Below are 25,251 nucleotides of genomic sequence, written 5' to 3'. Positions count from 1 at the left end.
AGAGGAAAATCTCCCAACTCTAAACATTTCTTCTCCCTCTTTTCCTTCTGGATAACTGGAAGCAGTGTTTTCCGCCCCCTCCGCCTCCCCTTCTGCTCTCTCCCACTTCTGCTTCTCAGCCGACCCAGTTAGAGTGCCAACCTCCAGGTCGGGCCTATTGATCTCCAGCAGTCACAACTCTACCCCACTGAGATTTCTCCCCAGGTTCCATCCCCAAATCTCCAGTCCTCAATCCTCCACTTTCTTGGGGTGAATATGCTGGACCAAGGCTGCGGTTAGCCACGCTACAGAGACAGAAGATAGGCGGATTTTCCGGGCGCGATCAAACCACAACATCTGGGAAGCGTAGAGCTCCTGAGGCTTCCCGCTGAAGATGCGCCGTAAAAAACTAGTACCTCCGAGGTACTAGTTTCCGGAAACCGCGGGGCAAGGGCGGGCGTCTGATCACGTTTCCGGTGGTAGGTCGTGGCATCCGGCGCCCGCCATGTCCCGTCGCGAAAAGGTTTTTTTTCCCCAAGTCTCCACGGGATGCGCCGAAGCACCCAACGGCGCATGCACACACTTCGGGTAAAAAACAACAACACACCCCCGCCGAGCCGCTTCTTTGCCGTGCCGCAGGATTGACGTATGATCGGCACCTCCCCCTCGAACCACGGGAAGTCGGCGGCCGCAGTAGTTCGCTCTGGGCAAACAGCCACGCCTCCCCCCCCACACCACGATATCCGGCCCGTGTGACCGCGGCCCGAGGGTATAGCAGACTACTGGTGCTCGGATGCTGCTCCAAGCCAAGAGTGTCCTGTGCACAGAAAACAAGCCCTTCAGGAAGGCTGGGCTGGAATCCGTTTCCTTCAGCTGTTACTTTTCTACAGCCAAGACAATGTTTTGTGTGGAGTCACATGCCATCATATAAGGCCCAAAGGAACCAGTCAGAATTTGATCTATCATTCAATACTTGGAAGCATCTTCCAAAAGTTCCATAATAATCAGTCATTTGATGTTTACATTCTTAACATTTCCAGCAATTCCCATTTTGCCTGCTGTAAGAAGATCCTGTTCCTTAAAGTGACAAACGTGTTGAAAGGGGCCATAAAATAGCCTTGTTGTATTTTATCTATTTATTTAAAACATTTATCTGCCGCCTTTCGATCGTACAGAGCTCAAGGCACTTTACAATACAGATAAAATGCATAAAAATAAAATATAGAACCCAGACTTTAAAATCATAACTCAGAACTGCTGGTAAACTTAACCAGATGTAGTCCTAAATAGAACCACCTTCAGCTGCCTCTGAAAGTTGGCAAGTGAGGAAGCCAGGCGCATCTCCCCAAGGAGGTTGTTCCATAATCATGGGGCTGCCACTGAATCATGTGTCCACCAGAATCCATATTGCTTGAAGCATTATTCCGAGATGGTGCCCCTCTGATTTTCTCAGATTACGTATGACTTGTGGGATTTTCCTCAGAGTCTGAAAAGACACATTGAATGTTTCTTGCCATCAGTTTTATGTATTCTGTATTTTTCTTTCAAATGACTTTCCTGTGGGATTTTGCTTTCTTGTGTGACTACTCAGGGACAGTTAGAGAAGATGAACGGGGGAAACCCTCCTTCATGGCCCCCAGTGTCCTTCGAGGAGGTGGCCGTGCTCTTCACTGAGGAGGAATGGGCTCTGCTGGATCGTGCCCAGAGAACTCTGTACTGGGAAGTCATGCAGGAGAATTATGAGACTGCAGCCTCTCTGGGTAAGGATCTTGGCCCTTTTATCATGAATATGTATCTGAGCGTACTGAGGCATTACACATTGGATGCCTAAGAACACCTTCCTGGAGTAAACCCCATTGAGTAGACTTGAGTAGGATTCTGAGGAGATTTCTTTAGGATTGCACTGCCCGGAAGGTTTGCCAGGTCCAGCAGGTAACTAAGCTGCAGCAGTGGGCTGTATTTGTATGTTGTAAACCCATCCGAGAGAAACCTTTCCTTGGGCATGTCCTGCTGATTGCTGAAGATTTCACAGCCCACCACTCCTGGTTGATGTTTAATTTACCTCAGATTTTTTTCCTGAATAATGTCTGCTAGTTTCTTCATAATAATGTTTATATTTGCTTCCAGCTTGATGCATAACTTTTGCTCATTTTCAAACAAAGATTTTGTAGGTGGTTTTGGGAAAAAACACCCAAAAAAGTCTTGGAATATTATTGATACCGTAAACATTCTTGTGTTCTTGGAAAGTTTAAACCCCTTCATGGTATTTTCTGTTCCCTTTCAAGGACTTTGGGTTCCTGGACCATTCCTCGATTTGCAGTATCATCCAAGAGAAATGGGGTTCCTCCAGAGCTGTGAGGAATCGGGAAGGTGTGCAGGTGTCCCCTTGTCAGGTAAAGGGGAGAGAGCAGTACAGTAAATGGGTCGCTTCAGTTAGTGTGTCAGGGGGTTTCTTTGTGAGCAATCCAGCTATTCCTATTTTGCCCAATCAAAGACACAATCTATGTTTTCATCCTTATACTTCTCATGGGTGAAACCCCCGGGACAGTAGCCAAGTCAGAGCCAAAGTAGACATGACAACAAACGTACAGCCGCTTCAAGAAACAGCCACTGCAGATCTGGTTCCATCTTCTTCCTCTTCCTCGATAATCTCAGCCTACTTTGTTTCACCCAGGATGGATCGCTCCTGCTCTTGGTTTTCCAGCTCTGGTGTGACATTCTCAAAGGCCCTGAGGTTAATAGTATGGACAATTGAACAAAAGCAGCCCTAATGGTTTCTACAAAGCACACGCTTTTTCACAAAGTTCTCACTGTTAACATCTTTGAAAAGATAATACATGAAAAGATTACTGTATCCCCATCAGTAAATCTTACCATGTGAGGAATGAACAGGTCACACCATTGAAACCTTTATTTCTGTGGGAAAGTTAACTTTGGCTGCAGTCACACGGAACATTAGCCACGCTACAGAGACGGAAGATAGGCGGATTTTCCGGGCGCGATCTCACCACCACATCTGGGAAGCGTAGAGCTCCCGTGCCGAACCCGAGGCTTCCTGCTGTGGGGTAAAAAAACTAGTACCTCTGAGGTACTAGTTTCCGGAAAGCGCAGGGCAAGGGCGGGCGCCTGATCGCGTTTCCGGTGGAATCCCGTGGCATCCGGCGCCCGCCCATGTCCCGTCCAGTGTTCCCTCTAAGCTGAGTTAGTGTGAGTTAGCTCACATTTTTTGAGCCTCCAGCTCACACATTTCTGTCCTAGCTCAGGAAGGATGACTCCAGAGCAAACTGATTTATGCAGCATCCAAATAGCTGGCTCACAACTTTAATACCAGTAGCTCACAAAGTAGAGTTTTTGCTCACAAGACTCCACAGCTTAGAGGGAACATTGGTCCCGTCGCGAACATGTTGGTTTTTTTTCAAGTCTCTACAGGATGCGCACAAGCACCCAACAGCGCATGCGCACAAAGAGGCTCCCTCCCACTGCAGCCAGGCTTGCCGCCTCTCTCTATGGCCACTGTCATGCAGGTGGTTAGAGCGGCTTTGACAAGGGGGCCCACCTCCCCCTCCATTGGCTATGCCTCGGAGCTCTTGGGGTCCGGAAGCGTCTGTCGCCCTCTCCGGTAAGCCCACCACCCGCCTTCGGGTGTGCAGATACGATGGCTCAGTTATGCGTATGCACAAACTTCAGTTTAAAAAAAAAAAGCCATCCCGTTTGCCACGGAAGTGGCGCCTAGCGATTGCTGGTGTGATCGCGCCGCACCACACTGCTTCTTTGCCACGCTGCAGGATCATCATGTGATCAGCACCTGCCCCCTAACCACGGGACCTCCACAGGACCTCAAAGGGATGTGTGATCGCGCAACTGCGCATTATTTTCCTCCGGGGCAAACAGCCACGCTTCTCCCCCGCATTTTCCGGCCCGTATGATTGGGGCCCTTGAATACTTACATCATGGATTCAAAGAAGACAAGTAGCCACACACCCCAAACACACCTGAATCTCTCAGACATTCAGAAAGCACTTTGTTGAGAATCTCAAAAATTGTATTTAATCTTTGAAATTTCATCTAGTAGGAGGTATCTTTCTGTTTCTGATTCATAGACCTATGAAAGTATTTCTGCATCACTGTGATTCTCCCCTGTTTAATCCTTTCAAGAGTAATAGGATTAATTTGAAATAAAAATCGGGAAAGTTGACAAGTATTATCTTTGACTAGGATATATACAGAGTTTTCACTTGAGAACTTCTGACTTCTCTTCCATCAGAGCACTGATAACCAGACGTGAACCCAGAGAGGGGCCATGGTCTTTAAATGCTGATAATCACACAAAAATGTGCTCCAATATCCTCCTTTTTCTTTCTCTTCCCGGTAGATGGAACCTTGAGAGCAGATGAAGGCCTTGTGTCAGAAGAAGCACTGGAGAGATTACCAGAAGGATCTCAAGAACACATTTCCTTCTCGACTGAACTAGGTGAGAGGAAGAATCCTTTGAGGGTCTTTCAGGGAAACAAACAAGGCATATCCAGGAAGGATCTGTGCTTTGTAGCCTCATAAGTTTGTATTCTCCTGTGTCATGATCCTAGGCCTGAGGAGTGGAGCACCTTGTAGGCCTCAGGACAGGCTTTCCCTCATACACAGGCCTCGGGCATTGCTGCAAGTTTTCCTGCAGGCCTACCTTTGCAAGGCCCCCTCCAAGAGAAGAGAAGAAGAGATTGGATTTATACCCCACTACCCAAAGAAGTCTCAGAGGGGCTTACAATCCCCTCCCCCTCCCCACAATAGACACCCTGTGAGGTAGGTGGGGCTGAGAGAACTCTCTTGACAACTGTCCTTGAGAGAACAGCTCTGAAAGAACTTATGACTGACACAAGGTCACACCAGCAGCTGCATGTGGAGGAGTGGGGAATCAAACCCGGTTCTCCCAAATTAGAGTCCACTCTCTTAACCACTACACCGAACTGGCATCACCAGGAAGCACCCCCTTCCCCTGACATCCTGGAGGGGAAGATTGGGGGGGGGGGTGTTTCCCTAAGCCCTTCCCTCTCCATCGCCATTCCTCATGTTTTCCAGTGGATCCCATCTTGTTACTGCAGAAGCAAAAAAGCTGAGATATGCAAGGTGGAATTGACGGTGCTTGTTGGCCTGTTGATTTTTGGGGTGGCTTTTCAAGGTGTTCTGGAAACTTCAGTTGGATCTAAATGGGATAGCCAGGCTACTGTCAGCGTTTGGGATACAGGGATAGTATCACCCTGGTGCTGAAAGATCTGTACCGAGTGCCTAGTCCAGGCACCATTCAAATTGTGGGTCCCTTTAAGGCCCTGCATGGCTTAAGTTCCTTGAAAAGACCTCCTCCCTACTGTCTAGCCTGCCCTCCTCACAAGCTCTGCCCTGCTTCTAGAGTTTGGGTGAGTGACGGCCACAGACAGGCCTTTATCAGAGATGGCAATGTGCCTTTGGGATACTCTTCCCCTTGAGGGTCACCTGATGACTATGCTACTTCCTTTTAGGGGCCAGGCTAAAATGTTTCTCTTCACCCAGGCTTTTCATTAAGATTGGGGTTTTTTTTAATAAGGTTGTGTTATCTTCTATTTTTAGCCAGAAAAATGCTTAAAATCCATTTCCAAATTTTGTTGTTTGATTCTCTGTGTGTTTTGAGAGCTGTTATGACACCTTTTGTCCACACACAGAGTGACTAAAACCTCTCTTTTTCAGGTTATAGGTTACACATGGGTCGGGACCAATGTTCCCTCTAAGCTGTGGAGTCCTGTGAGCAAAAATTCTACCTTGTGAGCTACTGGCATTAAAGTTGTGAGCGAGCGATTTGGCTGCTGCGTAAATTAGTTTGCTCTGGAGCCCTCCTTCCTGAGCTAAAACAAAAATCTGTGAGCTGGAGGCTAAAAAATTGTGAGCTAGCTCACACTCACTCAGCTTAGAGGGAATACTGGTCGGGACATTAAACTCGCCACCCCTCTTGTCTCTTTTAAAATCTACAGAGCGTCATGACCGTCTAGGGTTGCCAAGTGTTTCTTCGCCGGGAGCGGGGGGCTCCCGGCTGGCGTCTAGTGCGTGCACGCGCCGCACGCACGTCACCCGGAAGTGACAGGAGGACGCCAGGCACGCTGTGGCCCCGTGCCCGGCATGCCCACATCACTTTCTAGTGACGCGCATGCAGGGGTGGGGTTCCCCCTGGGGCCCGATTCCGCAGCGTCGGAAATCGGGCCTCCAAAGCGGGGGTTTACCCGCCACCCGCCCCCACTTGGCAGCCCTATGACCGTCTCACGCCTCAGTTCCTCTCTCTCTCACTCCCAGAGACTTCCACAGACAGGGTGACCTAGCTCCCTTTGGCAAATTTTCTTGGATGCCCACCCCTTGTTCTGGGCTAGTTGCCCCTTGCAGAGTTCTGAGCTGAGAGTTAATTATCCTGTTTACTCTGGCTACACGTTTTGCCAGGCCATTCCCTAGCATCACTGGAGCTGCGATTTCTTCAAGCACCCCCACCTCCCAAAGACCATTCCAGTTTTAATAATCCAAATTTACTTTAGCTAAAACTTTCACCTCAAGAGGGCAGTTTTTCTCACACAGCAACAGGTGTTTTTTACTTTACCAGTGCCTTTTAATCAAGAACACCTCCAAAACTGGGGTTGGTATCCCACCATTTATGGCACCACTTTAGGTGACACCCCTTATCCACTCACACGGAGGGCCTACCACCCTCTACAACCTCTCTTCTTCAGATTATGGGATATACACAGGTCAGGACATCACACTCGCCACCCCTCTTGTCTCTTTTAAAATCCATCTCACACCTCAGGTCCTCTCTCTCATTCCCAGAGACATCCACAGACAGAGTAGTCTAGCCTCCTTTAATAATCAGCCCCTGCTCACACAGAGCTACTGGGGCTGGGACCAAGTCCGTAGCCAGGAAATTTACAGGGGCAGGGGGGAAACTGGTAGATGTCCCCTGAAACCTCCAATTATCAATCGTGTGCTGCCCACCTCCCCCCCCCCCCCTGCCCCGAGCTCTTCAGCACTGCGACAGAGGGGAGCCCACGCTAGACGCTTTCCCACCCCTCCTCAGGCTCCGCCATGCCTGGCGGCTTCTCCTTGGGCTTCTCCTAAGGCACGGGTTGAGCTGCACCCCCAGACTGGGAATCGGGGGTCAATTCGCAGCCACCCGTTTTCGGAAGGATTCTGCCCTCTTGACACATTTGGTGAGCCCAGCTGCTTTTTGCTCACTGATCATGGGAAATGGGAAAAGTTAAAAATAAATGCAGAAACCCACTGGTGTGGTAATATCTTTCCTTCAAACCCTGTTTTGGAGATCCCTCCTCTGTGTGCCGAGATCTTGCTCTGAAAGCCTCCCCCCCCCGCCCCGTGCGCCCTCCAAGAAGCTCTTTTGGTTCAGGCACAAGGCTTCTCCACCACCCCCTTTCCCCAAATCTCTTTAAGAAATCATAAAGACCTTCTTTGCTGCAACTGCTCAGAAGCCAAATTCCACCTCCTTTGGGGTGTGTGGCTGGTGGGGCTTTGGGGTACATGGTAGGGGGCTCAGCCCCCCAACCTCCATTGCTGAGTACAGCCCTGGCTTGGGCTCAAGCATTCTTCTAATCTCTCGCTGCCACTGTTCATCCCTGTCCTATATAGCCCTGTCTCTGTATAGACAGAGATACTAAATTGTGTGTGTGCTTCTTCCCCTTAGATACACAGCTGACAGGGTTAATGAAAAACAAGAAACTTTTAATTATAAGAACAAAAGGCTGAGGAAAGTAAAGTCTAAGAAACAATGTTTCACTTCCATTGAACTTTTGAGCTGAGGTCCTATATCTACAACTGGGATCAGGCAGGGACTGTGGTTCAGTGTCAGAGCCTCAGGAGGTCATAAGAACATAAGAGAACATAAGATGACCTGCAAGGTCCCTTTCAACTCTAACATTCTATGATTCTATGTTGGATCAGGCCAATGGCCCATCCAGTCCAACACTCAGGGTGCATTCAGACGGGGCGTTTCAGCCGGCATAAACTGTACCGGTTGGAACCGGTGCAATTTATGCTGGCTGAAACACGATCACACTTACCTCCTGTCTGCGGAGCCCATCGCTGTATGCCCGTTCACATGCAGCGGGTGTCAGCGTTTTATTATTTTTTTTACTCAGTTTGAGCATGCGCATAGGCAGCCATCCACAGAATGGCGATCTTTGCGCATGCGCAAAAAAACCCGTCTTACATTTAAACTTTAAAGGTAAGGACTTACCTTTAAAGTTTAAAGACCAAACTGGCCTCCCTGAAGTCCCGGACTCCTCCGAAACGTTAAACTAAGGACCTTTTCTTTTTTTTTAAACAAACGCCAGGGCGAAGCTTCGCCCAAGTGCATATCGCCGACCTTTTTAAAAAAATAGTGGGCGAAAAACGGAAGTGGCTCTATAACGGTGGAGAGCGATCAGACGGGGGGGGGGGTAAAGCGATTACAACCGTTGTACTCAGGGGACCTAGTGGCAGAATACAACGGTGTAATGCTCTTTGCAACAGTTTGGGACGGAAGGCAGATGTTCGCCGTGTGAACGCCAGTAAGTACACCGATTCCAACCGGCACCTATTCCGTTGCAAATGCCCCGTCTGAACGCACCCTTTGTGTCACACAGTGACCAAAACCCAGGTGCCATCAGGAGCTAAAAATTCTATACCTTTTGTCAAATAGCCACTGATGGACTTAACCATGCAGGGCCTCTTTTCTATACCTATTCATACCTTTTCTAACCTGTGGTATACATTTTCACACAGGAGAGAAGCACTATAAATGCTTGGAGTGTGGAAAGGCCTTTTCTTACAGTGCCAGCCTTACTATACATCAAAGGATTCACAGCGGAGAGAAGCCATACAAATGCTTGGAGTGTGGAAAGAACTTCTCTCAGAGTGGCAACCTCACTAGCCATCAACGGATTCACACAGGAGAGAAGCATTATAAATGTTTAGAGTGTGGAAAGACCTTCTCTTACAGTGGCAACCTCATTGCACATCAGAGGATTCACAGAGGAGAGAAGCCATATAAATGCTTAGAGTGTGGAAAGAACTTCTCTTGCAGCGGCACCCTCACTAACCATCAACGGATTCACACAGGAGAGAAGCACTATAAATGCTTGGAGTGTGGAAAGACCTTCTCTCACAGTGGCAACATCACTAAACATCAAATGATTCACACAGGAGAGAAGCCATGTAGATGCTTGGAGTGTGGGAAGAGCTTCGCTCGCAAGGATAGCCTTACTTTACATCAGAGGGTTCACACTGGGGTAAAGCCATATAAATGCTTGGCATGCGGAAAGAGCTTCAGTCGGAAAAATAGCCTTACTTTACATCAAAGGATTCACAAAGGGGAGAAGCCGTATAAATGCTTGGAGTGTGGAAAAAACTTCTCTCAGAGTAGCAACCTCACTAGCCATCAACACATTCACACAGGAGAGAAGCCCTATAAATGCTTGGAGTGTGGAAAGGCCTTCTCTCACAGGGGTGACATCACTACACATCAGAGGACTCACACAGGAGATAAGCCATATAGATGCTTGGAATGCGGGAAGAGCTTCAGTCAGAAAGGTAGCCTTACTTTACATCAGACGGTTCACACAAGGGAAAAGACATATAAATGCTCAGCTTGTGGAAAGAGCTTCAGCTGGAAATACAGCCTTACTTTACATGAGAGGATTCACAGAGGGGAGAAGCCTTATAAATGCTTGGAGTGTGGAAAGACTTTCTCCTACAGTGGCAACCTCACTACGCACCAGAGGATTCACACAGGAGAGAAGCCATATAAATGCTTGCAGTGTGGAAAGACCTTCTCTCAGAGTGGCACCCTCACTAACCATCAGCTGATTCACACAGGAGAAAAGCGCTATAAATGCTTGGAGTGTGGAAAGAACTTCACTCACAGTGGCGACCTCGCTACACATCAAAGGATTCACACTGGGGAGAAGCCCTATACATGTTTGGAGTGTGGGAAGAGCTTCAGACAAATAGGGAATCTTACTTCACATCAACGGGTTCACACTGGGGAGAAGCCATTTAATTGCTTACATTGCAGCAAGAGCTTTTCTTATCAATCAAGCCTTAGTCAACATAAGAGGATTCACACAGGGCAAAAACTATAAAAATGTTTGGAATGTGGGAAAAGTTTCAGTCCCAACGCAAGGTTTATTCATCACCAAAGTATTCACACTGGGGAAAAACTTCTCATCAAAGTGTTCACACAGCAGAGAAGCTGTCTAAATGCTGAGGCTGAAGCCAGAGCCTTTAATCTACTCTTATAGTACTTGTGAATTCATGCAAAGAAATTGCATAAATCCCTGGTTTTTTCCTCCATCAGTGAATTATAACATAAAGCAGGAGAGAGTTTTATAGCTGTCTTTCATGATCAGATAGGAACCTGCCAATCACACCTGCAGCTGGAGTAAGATAGAGGGGGTTACTTCCATTGATCAGCTGTCAAAATAACCACTGTGTGCTGCTGCTTGTAAGATGTTAAGATCTTGATATTGTGATTTTATTCTTTTCTTGTGGCAAGCCACCTTGTGAGTTCTTTCAGCTGAGAGCATGGGATGTAAATAGCTGTGAATTTTTTAAAAAAAGTCATATTTTACAATCTACAGAATATCAGCATGTATCTGACCGCTCCAGCTGGATCTTGTTCCTGTAGCCCAAAAAGGATATTGCAGATCTGGTAAAGATTGCCAGAAGAGAGCATCCACAATTAAATTGTGGGATTTGCTGCCAGTGCATGCCTTTTTATTTTATTTTAGTAATAGTAATATACTTTATTGTCATTGTACATAGTACAACGAAATTAAGATGCAATCATTTCGGTGATCTACAACAATATTCATATACACTCACACAACCATTCACAACTATCTCATAACTCCCTTAAGGTTCACATAGCAACTTAAAACCACTAATGTCACCCAAATTCCAACTTCATACAGCATTTAAGGCAGTAATAGCTCTCGAATAAAAACTATTTTTTTAATCTGTTTGTCCTTGTTTTAATTGTCCTATATTTTCTGCCCGAAGGCAGTAGTTCATGTCCAGGGTGTGACAAATCCTGCAGAATGTTCTTTGCTTTTTTCAAACATCGAGAACTATACAATTCCTTTTTCTTCTATCTACTCTTGTTTCTGGTTCATATATTTTTCATGTTTTGTGGGTTTTTTGTGGTTGTAACAATTAGAAGAGAAGATGAGATTGGATTTATGCCCCACCCTTCACTGAGAGTCTCAGAATGGCTTACAGTCTCTTCCCCTCCCCTCCACACAACAGACACCCCGTGAGGTAGGGGAGGGTGAGAGAGCTCTCTCGAGAACTGCCCTTAAGAGAACAGCTCTGAAAGAACTTATGATTTACCCAAGGTCACCCAGCAGCTGCATGTGGAGGAGTGGGGAATTAAACCCAGTTCTCCCAGATCAGAGTCCGCGCTCCTAAACCACTACACCCAACTGGCTCTCTTATGAGTATTATCTCATATGATGGCATTATCTATATATTGTATGAGGTTATCAGATGATTTGTTTTGTTTTAGTTTCTTGTTTGGTGTTTGTAAAAATATGAAACAATAAAATTATTTTTTGTAAAAATAAACTGTTGAAAGTTTTTAGAGAAGGTATCTTACATAACAGAGAGCCCATGAATCCCATATTAAACCAGGATCTTTTCTAGAAGAAGAAGAGATTGGATTTATACCCCGCCCTTCACTACCCAAAGGAGTCTCAGAGCGGCTTACAAACTCCTTTCCCTTCCCCTCCCCACAACAGAAACCATGTGAGGTGGGTGGGGCTGAGAGAACTCTGACAGAAACTGCTCTTTTCCAAGGACAGCTGTGCCAGAGCTTGTGACTGACCCAAGGTCACATCAGCAGGTGCAAGTGGAGGAGTGGGGAATCAAACCCGGTTCTCCCAGATTAGAGTCCGCACACTTAACCACTACACCAAAACTCAAAGTGCTTTGCTCCATGAAGCTTTCTTTTATTGTGTAAAAGAGTAAGAATTGTTCTCCCATGCAAGACCCCACTCCCCCATGTTTGTTTGTTTATATTTATTTGTTATTAAACTTATATCCCGCCCTCCCCGCCATGGCAGGCTCAAGGCAGCTAACAATTCATACATATGGATATATACATTAAAACTCCAAAATATACTAAAAACAGAATTAGGCAGGCTCAAGGCGGCTAACCATACATATAGATATATACATTAAAACTCCAAAATATACTAAAAACAGAATTAGGTTAAGATCACAATATAAAACCATAACTGCTCAGAGCACAGCTGTAATAGAAAATGGCAGCATTCTTTCAGCATTCGGATGGGCACCTAAGCCATAGTCCAGGCTCCTGCCAAACTGTTGGTCATCAGGTTGGTGGTACTGTTGGTGTTAGGGCCAGGGCCATGATGTTAAAAGTAAAGGTAAAGGTTCCCTTGCTCGAAAGCCAGTCAAATCCGACTCTAGGGTTGCGGTGCTCATCTCCGTTTCAAAGCCAAAGAGCCAGCGCTGTCCAAAGAAGTTTCCGTGGTCATGTGGCCGGCATTACTAAACACCAAGGTTCACAGAACGCTGTTACCTTCCCACCAAAGTGGTACCTATTTATCTACCTGCAATATCTTGCTTTCGAACTGCTAGGTTGGCAGGAGATGATGTTAAAGGCGGCCCCTAATTGGAAGCTTGGTGGAAGAGCTCCGTTTTACAGACCCTGCAGAACTGCACAAGGTCCCACAGGGCCCTGATGTCATCCGGGACCTAATTCCACCAGTAAGGGGCCACCACATAGAAGGCCCTGGCTCTCGTTGCAGCAAGCCTGGCTTCTTTAGGGCCCAGGAGAACCAGGCGATTTTGCGATCCCGATTTTAGTGCTCCCTGGGTAGCATGTGGGGAAAGGCGATCCCTTAGGTATGTAAGTCCCTGACCATATAGGGCTTTAAAGGTAACAGCCAGCACCTTGAACTGAATGTGGTATGCTACAGGCAGCCAGTGCAGTGCTTTTAGGGCGGGCTGGATGTGTTCCCGCACAGGAAGGCACAACAGCAGCCTTGCTGCTGCATTCTGCCCCAGCTGAGATGGATGTCTGAGAATACTCACTCACCAACCAGAAGGAGTCATGCATAGAGCAGACGGGGCATGCAGAGACACAGCAGCCAGCTGCCTATCACAGTGGCTTACTCTTCTGCATCTTCAGTCAAACCTGATCTAAGACACTGTATCATTAACAGAAGCCAGTGGGAAGGGAGAAGGCAAGGCCAGTAGGCCCACAGGCAGAGATGCAGCAGGCAGACTCCTGTGCTTAGGGCGTTTGAGGCTCCCAGTCCAACACTGTGTCACTCAGTGGCCAAAATCCAGGTGCCATCAGGAGCATAAAACTCCATACTTTGTGGCTAATAGCCACTGATGGACCTCTGCTCCATATGTTTATCCAGTCCTTATGCCTAGTAATGTCTGTGTCATTTAACGAGTCTGATTTCTGACCTCAGATCGTAATAAACGATTGCTTGATTGTTTATCCAGTCCCCTCTTGAAGCTGCCCCCACTTCCTGCAGCAATGAGTTCCACGTGTTAATAAGAGGCATGCAGCAGATAAAAATCAAGCGAGACACAGGTTACCAGCCTCCATATGGGGCTTGGCCAGGGCTCTAGTCGGGGGGGAGCTCTCAGGTACGGAGCTCCGGAAGAGAACCTCTAGGGGGCGGGGCGGTCACGTGGTGAAGCCCCGCCCCTTCTTTACCCCGCCCTCTGCTTCAATCCTCATTCCGTTTGGGAATGAGGATGAAGCAGGAGGGTAAGTAGCCGGGCCTTCTGACACACTTCCGGTGATGTCAGGGGGTGTGGCCTTCTGTCACTTCCGGTGATGTCAGGGGGCGTGGCATATGCAAATAAGTTATGCTAATGAGTTATGCTAATGAGCTCCGGCAGCTCTTTTTCTACAACAAGACCCCTGGGCTTGGCGATCTTCCCAGAATTACAGCTTGGGTTGCCAGGCCTCTCTCTGATCACTGCCCACCATCATCCTCCGCCCTGGTTGGTCACTTCCAGATCCAACCTGGAAGTGACAGTGGGTAGCTATAAAGAACTGCTGGAAGCTCTCTGGTTTTAACATAGGGTTTCTGGTGATTCCTAGAGCTACCCATTGTCACTTCCACTTTATACCTGGAAGCGTAGTAATGCAGGCAACAGTGCCCTCACACCTCCCATGTACCTACCCCAACTTTTGCACTGGTTGCCATGCTGATCTCCAGACTGTGGAATAGGGTTGCTAGGCTGCAGCCAGCAACCCCCTCCCCTGAGCTGGTTCTCTGATGTCCCTTCCAGTGAAAACCAGAAGTGATGTCATGGAACACTCTAGGAATTGCCAAAGCTCTATGATTTGCCTTTTCCCACATTTCCTCCTGCTGGCGCTTCAGGTGCTGGCAGGTAATGAATATGGTTGCCGGGAGGCTTTCTTCTGGCTCCAGGATGCAGTATAACAAGATAACCTTTATTAACTGTTCATGTAACGAAGAACTCAGGATTAGAAGGAGCGGAACTGACTTGCCACTTCAGCCATGACCCTGCTCATCTGCTCCGATCCTCTCTACGATCTATAAGATGCTAAGCCCCACCCACTTAAAGTCATAGTGTCCTCACACACTCACAGGGTCACTTAAGCATCACGCAGGGCTCTTTTTGTAGAAAAAGCCCAGCAGGAACTCATTAGCATAATAGGCCACACCCAACAGCAGAAACTCATTCGCATATTAGGCCACACCCCTGACAGTACAGCTCATTGGCACATTAGGCTGCCCCCCCATGTTACCAGAAGTGTGGTCATCCAGCCACACCCACCTTTTGCTTCTTATTCTGTTTACCTTGTTTGTTGTCAAAACCCAGGGCCTTTTTTGTAGCAGGAACTCCTTTGCATGTTAGGCCACACACCCCTAATGTAGCCAATCCTAATGAGTTTCTGCTGTTTGGTGTGGCCTATTATGCTAATGGGTTCCTGCTGGGCGTGGCCAACTCGGGAGCCAGCCGGAACTCCGTTCCTGTGCGTTCCTGCCCCAAAATAGCCCTGACTAGCAGTAATGGTGTACTTCCGGAGACCACACAGCTGTAGGGTTGCCAAATCGGGCCAGGGGGCAGGGAATCCTCTGCTTCTGAGGCCCGATTTCCGGCACGGAGGAATTCCAGCCCGGGGAACCCCGCCCCCAAGCTGCATCACTGGAGGTGACGCAGCCACGTCACCGACATTGGGGGCGTGGCTGAGCTTGTGGGGGGAAAACCATATGGTTCCCCCCCCCAGGAGCTTGGCCACGCCCCCAACGTCAGCCTGTCACACATTGATATTGATAATGATATTTATTTGTAGTGATATAGGCTTTCAGGGGGGGACTTTGAGAACACATTTAAATTTAAAGTTGCTTTCTTTCTGCTCCCCCCCACCTCAAGCCTAGCCAGGGAGGGGAACACTGGCTGGGGGAGGGAAGACCAGTTGGGGAGGCCTGCCTCCCCTTCACTTCCCCAGCTGCCCTGCAGGGAGCCACGCAATATGTGTGAAAGAGCTGCATGTGGCTCCTGAGCCACACTTTGGCCACCCCTGTCCTGGAGGAAATGGACGCTGTAGAGGATGGGTTCCACGGCATTGTACCCCACTGAGATCCCTGTCCTCCCCAGACTGCATCCCCAAATCTCCAGGAGTTTTCCAACCTGGATCTGGCAACCCTACGTCCCTCATCCCCTGAGGGGGGCCAGGCGGGACCTGGGAACTGGGCCCTTGGGGAAAACAAGATGTTGGAGAGACAGGTCTTGGGTCTGTCTGATCCAGTGAGGTCGGCTGTTTTTCTGTAAGGCACAGGGCATGTAGTTACCCTATTCTCATTTATAAAATGGAATTCTCACCACCACCACCGATTCTGCGGGCCCTTAAGTATGCTCCTGAATTCTTTAGCGTGTGGAACGACCAGTCACGTGAGAATTCCTGGAAGCTGAGGAATGAGGCGCCTGAAAAGAGGCCAAAGCTGATGGGAGGGGGGAAGAAATTCTCTTCCGAAATACTTTTGAGGCCGTTCTCGTTACTGTGAACTACAAATCCCAAAAGCCCTTGCAAGTGGAAAAGAGTATTCGTTCGGTTCCTAGAGAGGACAGGAAAGTTTGAAAGACGTGATTGGAGCCGCCCCCCCCCCCGCTGTTCCGCGGAGGAACGTTTTCTCTTCGCGCTCTTTTCCCGAGGTCAGAGGACAAATTTGGCTTTTGCAGGAAAGGTGCGCTTACGATCCCTTAAAGATACCCGGGGGGGGGGGGGGCGTTGGAGAAGAACTGTGCATGAGCTGAAAGAGCTGCTTGGAAGGGGTCCCATTTGCAACGGGGGTCGCGTCGCCGGCTCTGGGTTGGGAAATACCTGGAGATTTGGGAAGGGGTGGGGTGGCGCCTGGGGAGGCGAGGGGCTTCAGTGGAATAGAATGCCACATAGTCCACCTTCCAGTGTGGCCATATTCTTCGGGTGATTTCTGTCGCTTGGGGGGGTCAATTAATAGCAGGAGATCTTCAGACACCACCTGGAGGTTGGCAACCTTAAACTGGGGGCTTCGGGGACAAGGTGCTGGCGCAGCGCTATCTCAGTGGGAGACGGTTGGCAGGGAAAATTGGGCATAATGCAGAACCTTCCAGAAAAGCCTCGGTCACAAATTACACCTCGCCCCACCCACCCCGGCTCTACGGACAGAGAGAACATCCCAGTGTTAAAATGTCCCCCTTTTCGGTTCATGCCCTCCTGAGAAGCACCCCCAGCCTCTCCCGCCTCCCCCACCTCCCCCACCTCCCTCCTCTCTGCTTCTCAGCCGGTTGCATCTCCAGGTTGGGAGGGCCTGGAGATCTCCCGCAGTTACTCCACTGAGATCCCGACCCAGAATTGGCAACCCTGTCCCTCGTCCTCAGCCTGCCTGTAGTGGAAAAAACCTGGACCAGGGTGTAACACTGCAGACCACAGGCAGAGCCTTGTGCAATGGGACGTTCCTCCTAAGTTTTCTGCACACAGAAAACTAGCACTTCAGGAGGCTCGGTTGGATTCCTTGAGCTGTTGCTTTACTACAGCCAAGAAAATGTGCTGAGGCGTGTGCCAAAATAGGAGGCTCTCCCCGCCCTCAGCTGACATGTGTTTTTTAAGCCTACCTGTGCTCCTTACCTAATTTGTTTCTTCACTTCCCCTGACAGAATTTGAACTTTTTCTCCCTGTTCTATAGTTAACAATCCGATGCAACCAACAGTTTATAAAACATACTCTAGATCACCTGTTTCTGTTCCCCAAAATCAAAGAGAGGTTTCCTGTGACTGGCATTTCTCATATGAAGTTAACTTCCTCAATATAGGAAACTGAGGCACCTTCCAGAAATGTGTTGTTAATCTGTCGTTTCATATTTACATTCTTAACATTTTCAGCAGCCCCCTTTTGGTCTGCTCTGTAAGGAGATCCTATTCCTGTGACCCAAAGGAACAAACTCAGTTAAAAGGTCCCATAAAATACCTTTGGGTTTTTTGGTAATTTTAGCATTGGCCATAGACTGGACTTCAGTCATGGGAATATCCTCACATTTTTGAACTTGACCACTTCACGTTTCTGCATTAGAAATCTTGTCACTTCCTTTCTGTGGCTTTTTCAAATCTTTTTTTTTTCTGTCAAAACTCAACAGTTGAAAAGAGTTAATAGATTTAACTATACAGGTGACTGTCCAACCCTCGCATTTTCCAGTCACCTTCATATACCACATGTGGCATCCAAAACCCTGGAAAAAGGATATTACTTTGACCTGTGTTGAACACAGAGTGTTATTTTTATTTATTCCCCACAGTGTTCTGCAATGAAGACCCAAAACACCTCATCACATTTTTCTGCCCTCCTCCTTTTTATCCTCACAACAACAATCCTGTGAGGTAGGCTGTCCTGAGGGAGTGACAATCTCAGATCCACCCAGGGAGCTTCCATGGAAGAATGTGGATTTGAACCTGGGTCTACTGGATCCTAGTTCTACACACTAACTGCTACACTACACTGGGTGTTAGTCATGTACAAACTCTATTTCTGTGAGACCAAATCACTCCACACGTATTAAGGATTAGAGTTTTTTAAAAGTTCACCATAAATACAGAAGTTTTGAAGCTACAATGGGGGGGGGAATCCTGTATTTCAACCATTACACAGGCAATTTTATTTGTATTTATAGAGAAAACAGACAAAGATACTATTGTAGGCAGGGGACCATTCAGTCCCTGTCAGCTTGCATTTAATTCCATGCAGATTTTAAACAAATTGGATTTAAGAGAAGTCCGGTTAGGCCCGCTTCTCTAAATCCATATTGCTTGGAATATTGTTCCAAGATGGCACCCTTCTGATTTCCCCAGATTCCATAGGACTCGTGGGATATTCCTCAGAGTGTGAAAAGACACATTTAATTTTTCTTGTCATCAGTTTGATGTATTCCATATTTTTCTTTCAAAGGACTCAGCTGTGGGATTCTGCTTTCTTGTATGACTACTCAGGGACAGTTAGAGAAGATGAACGGGGGAAACCCTCCTTCAGGGCCCCCAGTGTCCTTCGAGGAGGTGGCCGTGTTCTTCATGGAGGAGGAATGGGCTCTGCTGGATCCGGCCCAGAGAGCTCTGTACTGGGAAGTCATGCAGGAGAATTACGAGACGGTGGCCTCTCTGGGTAAGGATCTTTCCCCTTGTGTCCCAAATACAGAAAAGAAGGGAAGATGGAGCATCTGTAATGAATCCCAAACTGTCATCGGGGGGAGATGTAGTCAGCTGGGTTGTGAGGATTGAGAGTTACTTGGAGAGCCAGTTTGGTGTAGTGGTTAAGTGCACGGACTCTAATCTGGGAGAACCGGGTTTGATTCCCCACTCCTCCACTTGCACCTGCTGATGTGACCTTGGGTCAGTCACAAGCTCTGGCACAGCTGTCCTTGAAAAAGAGCCGTTTGTGTCAGAGTTCTCTCAGCCTCACCCACCTCACAGGGTGTCTGTTGTGGGGAGGGGAAGGGAGAGGAGTTTGTAAGCCGCTCTGAGACTCCAAGTGAAGGGCGGGGTATAAATCCAATCTCTTCTCTTCTTCTCTTCTGTTTACATCAAGCTGGAAGCAAAGATCTCATAGGCAGTTTGAATACCACCCCCGGTCCTCCAAAGCATAGGTTTATTCTCCACACCATAAATATTCTTGGAAGGACTAATTCCCTTCATGTGGTGTTTTTTTTCTGTCCCCCTTGAAGGACTTTGGGTTCCTGGACCATTCCTTGATTTGCAGGATCATCAAAGAGAAACGGGGTTCCTCCAGAGCTCTGAGGGATCGGGAGGGTGTGCCGGTTCCCCCTCGTCAGGTAAGGACAAAGCAGCTCATGGTGTCAGGTACAGGGGAGATACCAATATGGTAAAAGGAGTGTCCCAGTTCATTCTGCAGGATTTTTTCTTTGGGCGCTCCATGTATTCCCTTTTCGTCTAATCCACGGAAAAGGGGTCCTGTTGCCACCCTGACCTGGGTAGCCCAGGCAAGCCCGATCTCATCAGATCTTGGACGCTGAGCAGGGCCGACTCTGGCAGGTACATGGATGGGAGACCTCCTCGGAATACCAGCAGTCGGGAGGCAGGGGCAGGCTTTGCTCAGCCACCTCTCTGAATATCCTCCAGACCCCCAGTAGGGGTCAGTCACCAGAGGCCGCCATGACTTCCAGGTGTACGCACATTCACACATACCCCCCTTCCAAAAAAAAAAACCCTGCGAAAAAAGAAAAGGTGTCCTGTTCCCATAGTGGTGTTTCTCGTGGGTGCATTCCCCGGAAGAGTAGCCCAAGTCCAGGGCCAAAACAGATGTGGCAGCAAACAGGCAGCTGCTTCAGGGAACAGCACCCCGGATGGGTTCCTTCCTCCTCCACTTCTCTGATGATCTCAGCCAATTTTGTTTCACCCAGGATGGATCTCTCCTGCTGTGGGTTTTCCTCCTCCGAGGTGAGGTTGCCAGCACCGTGCCATTCTGATAACTTGATCTCTTATTGGCTTAACTGTTAAGCTCTTTGGTTAATACATTACGTCTTTTTGAACACTCTGCCAGGGTCCTTCACACCTCGTATTCAGCCATAGTGCAGGCCAGGCCTGATGGAATTAGGAGGGAGGTGTCCTAGGTGGCAGGGAGGATGCTCTGGGCCCTGCCCAGTCAAGCCCCACAACCAGAGTGGTGGCAGCCAGCCAGGGATTTTTCCCCCCGGGGGGGGGGGGGAGGCTACTTGGAAGGGATTCCCAGTTCACAGTAAAACCCTGCAAGGCTGCACCCCCTCTCATGAAATCCTGCAAAGGGAGATTTAGGTTAGGGGCAGTGTTCCCTCTAAGCCGAATTAGTGTGAGCTAGCTCACAGTATTTTAGCCTCCGGCTCACATATTTTTGTCTTAGCTCAGGGAGGACGGCTCTGGAGTAAACGAATTCATGCAGTAGCCAAATCGCTCGCTCACAGCTTTAATGCTGGTAGCTCACCAAGTAGACTTTTTGCTTACAAGACTCCAGGGCTTAAAGGGAACATTGGTTGGGGGGGGAGTTCCCCAAGCCTTTTTCACCCCACCCTCATTCCTCCTGTTTCCCAGTGGATCCCACCTTGTTACTACAGGAGTAAAACGGCCAGATGTATGACATGGAATTACATAAGAACGTAAGAGAACATAAGAGAAGCCAATGTTGGATCAGGCCAATGGCTCGTGCCTCTGGCAAGGGGCTGCCTTAAATAGAAGCTTCCCCCCAGCAGAGGGTGTGGGCAGCAACTATTCAAATTCAGCCAGTCAAACAATGATCCTTTCACACCCTATCTCAAGCAGCCAGGACTCTGCAACAACTCACAACTCACCCACACAATCCCTAATGCAGTACCCGTTCAGCTAAATCACCTCAGCTGAAAGTAAATAAAAAACACTCACCCCTCTAGCAGCTCTATCTCCTGCTCCATCTCAGAACTCAGCTGGGTCAGCCATGTTGGATCAGGCCAGTGGCCCATCTAGTCCAACCCTATGTCATGCAATGGCCAAAACTCAGGTGTTATCAGGAGGTCCACCCACCAGCAGGGCCAGAATTCCAAAAGCCCTCCCATTCCCCCCCCCCCCCCAGCATCAAGAATACAGAGCATCACTGCACCAGATGGTTTGGTCTATTGATCTCGGGGAGGGGGTAGAGGTCATCTTTGAAAATAGTCTGGAAACTTGGTTCTAAGTGCAGGCTACTATCAGGATCAGGATAAAGGGATGGTAACACTGGTGCTGAAAGAGCCCTGCTGAGTGCCTTTTCTGGGCACAATGGAAAGGTCAGGTTCTTACCAATAAGGCTTAAATGGCTTGGGGCCAGGTTACCTGGGGGAAAAACCTCCCCTTCTGTCCAGCCCACCAGGTAAGATCTTCCTCACAAGCTCTGTCTTGCTTTCAGAGGTGGGGTGGGTGATGGCCACAGACAGGGCTTTTTCAGGGGTGCCATTTTGCCCTTGGAATGTCCTTCTCCTTGTGGTTCACTTGGGGTGTATACTACTTTAAGCGCTGGGCAAAAATGTTTCTTTTTAACCAGGCTTTTAATTAAAAGGAGGGGGAGTAAAGCCAGAGGAATCTTTAATATCCATTTTAGAAGAAGAAGAGATTGGATTTATACCCCGCCCTTTACTACCCAAAGGAGGCTCGGAGCGGCTTACAAACCCCTTTCCCTTCCCCTCCCCACAACAGACACCCTGTGAGATTGGTGGGGCTGAGAGAGCTCTTGGCAAAAACTGCTCTTTTTTTTTTTCAAGAAAGGCTGTGCCAGAACTATGACTTGCCCAAGGTCATCCAGCAGGTGCAAGTGGAGGAGTGGGGAATCAAACCCGGTTCTCCCTAACCACTACACCAAACTCGCTGCTTTAAGCTGTTTCATCTTTTGTTGTTTGATGCTCGGGGGCAGGGGAATGTTTTCGAGAGCTGGGCTTTAAGAACTTCTCTGCCTTTGTTACATTTCATTTTGTAAGCTGCCTAGAAGAGGTTCCCTACAAAGGCAGCATAGAAATCTTTCACATGAACGAGTACATTTTGAAAATGAGGGGATTTTTGAATATGGAGGAGCTCCTATACTGCCAGAAGACGGCTGCCTTTTCTTTCAGGGTCCCAAAGGGGGCACAAACTAGGGGCACAAGGATGCCAGGGATGTGATGCCATGGAGTGCTTGGAGCAAGAATTCTGTCCGGTGGCTACTGGATTGCAGAGAAGCAGTTCCTCTTTGGTCTAGTCTCCTGGTCCCTCTGTCCCCCCCCCCCCTCCTCTCCCTGTCCTTTTTCCTTCCGTGTAGTCAGAGATTACAGAGGCTTTTCCAGGCCTCCAGTTCTTGTTTAGGAAAGTACTGTTTGGCAATGACAGGCTGTCCTAAGTGGTCTTTCCTTCCTGGAGCTCTTATTGGATTTCTCTCTCTCTCTGTTCTAGCAGGAGACGCACCAGGGCCTGAGAAACGGGGGCAACCGGGAGCAGTGTCTGCAGAAAGAGACGAGGATCTGGAGGTGGAACCTTGGAATCAGAATGGACCTCAGAGGCCACCAAAAAGAAAAAGGGAAGGAAAACAGAAGTGGATGGAGGAATTGGTTGCTTGTCAGGGCAAAAACTCGTGTGACATTCCAGCCCAAAGGAAAATACAAAAACGAAATTGCCTTGTGAATGGAGAAAGGTTCAGCTACGTATCCAGTGTTACGAAAGACCAGAAGACCCAAACAGGCATGAAAATATATGGTTGCTTGGAGTGTGGAAAGAGCTTCTTTTCAAATAGCTGCCTAACAATTCATCAAAGAATTCACAAAGGGGAGAAGCCATATAAATGCTCAGAGTGTGGGAAGAGCTTCACTCGGAAGGTCAGCTTTATTTTACATCAGAGGATTCATGCAGGGGAGAAGCCATATGAATGCTCAGAGTGTGGAAAGAGCTTCTCTGACAGTGGCAGCCTCACTAAACATCAAAGGATTCACACAGGGGTGAAGCCATATAAATGCTTGGAATGTGGGAAGAGTTTCAGTCAGAGCTCAGGCCTTACATCACATTTCCTGCTTCACACAAGTGAGAAACCATATCAATGTTCAGAATGTGAGAAGAGCTTCAGACGGAGATACCACCTTATCTCACATCAACGTATTCATACTGGGGAGAAGCCATATGAATGCTCAGATTGTAGCAAGAGCTTTTCTCATAAATCAGGCCTTAAGCAACATAAGAGGAAGCACACAGGAGAGAAGCCTTATAAATGCTTGGAGTGTGGAAAGAGCTTCTCTTGGAATAGCCAGCTAACTTTCCATCAACAAATTCACACAGGAGAGAAGCTAAATAAATACTTGGAGTGTGGAAAGAAGTTCAGTCAAAGCCTTACATCACATCTCCTGCTTCAAAAAAGTGAGAAACCCCATCAGTGTTTAGAATGTGAGAAGAGCTTCAGACGGAGAGACCACCTTACTTCACATCAACGGATTCACACTGGGGAGAAGCCATATGAATGCTCAGATTGTAGCAAGAGATTTTCTCATAAATCAGGCCTTAAGCAACATAAGAGGAAGCACACAGGAGAGAAGCCATATCAATGCTCTGAGTGTGGGAAGAGTTTCCCTTATAATATCCAACTAGTTCTACATCAGAGGACTCACACTGGGGAGAAGCCATATACATGCTTGGAATGTGGGAAGAGCTTCACTCACAGCTCAAGCCTTACATCACACCTCCTGCTTCACACAAATGAGAAACCATATCAGTGTTCGGAATGTGAGAAGAGCTTCAGACGGAAATACCACCTCACCTCACATCAACGTATTCACACTAGGGAGAAGCCGTACAAATGCTCAGATTGTAGTAAGAGATTTTCTCATAAATCAGGCCTTAACCAACATAAGAGGAAGCACACAGGAGAGAAGCCATATCAATGCTTGCAGTGTGGAATGAGCTTCTCTTGGAATAGCCAGCTAATTGTTCACCAAGAAATTCATGCAGGTGAGAAGCCAAATACATTCTTGGAGTTTGGGAAGAGCTTCTCTCATAATGTCCACTTCACGGTCCATCAGAGGACTCACGCAGGGGAGAAGCCGTACAAATGCTCAGAGTGTGGGAAGAGCTTCAGTCACAACGACAGCCTTACTTTACATCAGAGGAGTCACATAGGGGAGAAACCATATAAATGCTTGGAATGTGGGAAGAGTTTCAATCAGAGATCAAGCCTTACGTCACATCTCCTGCTTCACACAAATGAGAAACCATATCAGTGTTTGGAATGTGAGAAGAGCTTCAGACGGAGAGACCACCTTAAGTCACATCAACGTGTTCACACTGGGGAGAAACCATACAAATGTTCAGCTTGCAGTAAGAGCTTTGCTCATAAATCAGGTCTTAATCACCATAAGAGGCAGCATGCTGGAGAGAAGCCATATAAATGCTTGCAGTGTGGAATGAGCTTCTCTTGGAATAGCCAGCTAATTGTTCACCAAGAAATTCATGCAGGTGAGAAGCCAAATACATTCTTGGAGTTTGGGAAGAGCTTCTCTCATAATGTCCACTTCACGGTCCATCAGAGGACTCACGCATTGGAGAAGCCGTACAAATGCTTAGAGTGTGGGAAGAGCTTCAGTCAGAACGACAGCCTTACTTTACATCAGAGGAGTCACATAGGGAAGAAACCATATAAATGCTTGGAATGTGAGAAGAGCTTCACTCAAAGGTCAAGCCTTATGTCACATCTCCTGCTTCACACAAGTGAGAAACCATATCAGTGTTTGGAATGTAAGAAGAGCTTCAGACGGAGAGACCACCTTAAGTCACATCAACGTGTTCACACTGGGGAGAAGCCATACAAATGCTCAGATTGCAGTAAGAGCTTTGCTCATAAAGCAGGTCTTAATTATCATAAGATGAAGCATGCTGGAGAGAAGCCATATGAATGCTTGGGAGAGTGGAAAGAGCTTCAAATGGAGAGGGAGCCTATCTCCACATCAGTTTATTCACACTGGGCGGGAGCCATATAAATGCTCAGATTGTAACAAGCTTTTCTTATAAATCAAAGCTTAATTGGCATAAGAAGACTCATACAGGGGAGAAACCATGAAAGTGTTTGGAGTGTGGAAAATGTTTCAGTCCTAGCACAAGGTTTACTTGGCCCTGGAGGATTCACCGTACTGGAGAAACTTCTCATTGAAGTGTTCACACAGCAGAAAAGCAGTCTAAATGCTGAGGTTGAAGTAGGGCTTTTCTCACAAGCCTGGTGTTACTATA

At 47.9% G+C, this 25,251-nt stretch overlaps 1 protein-coding gene across 1 annotated transcript in view; it reads left to right on the top strand.

The window, feature by feature from the left end:
* LOC107118625 (zinc finger protein 850-like) overlaps positions 1-25,004 on the top strand; it is a 35,465-nt gene extending 10,461 nt beyond the window's left edge. The window contains exons 3-4 of the mRNA XM_015420991.1: positions 8,750-10,047; positions 22,918-25,004. Coding sequence (XP_015276477.1) covers positions 8,750-10,047; positions 22,918-25,004 — 3,385 coding nt within the window. The remainder of the gene's footprint in view (positions 1-8,749; positions 10,048-22,917) is intronic.
* Positions 25,005-25,251: the final 247 nt, after the last annotated feature.

Source organism: Gekko japonicus, unplaced genomic scaffold (genome assembly GCF_001447785.1).
Source record: "Gekko japonicus isolate JY-2015 unplaced genomic scaffold, Gekko_japonicus_V1.1 scaffold3515, whole genome shotgun sequence".
Classification (NCBI taxonomy): Eukaryota; Metazoa; Chordata; class Lepidosauria; order Squamata; family Gekkonidae; genus Gekko; species Gekko japonicus.
This window is presented reverse-complemented; position numbering and strand designations above follow the sequence as displayed.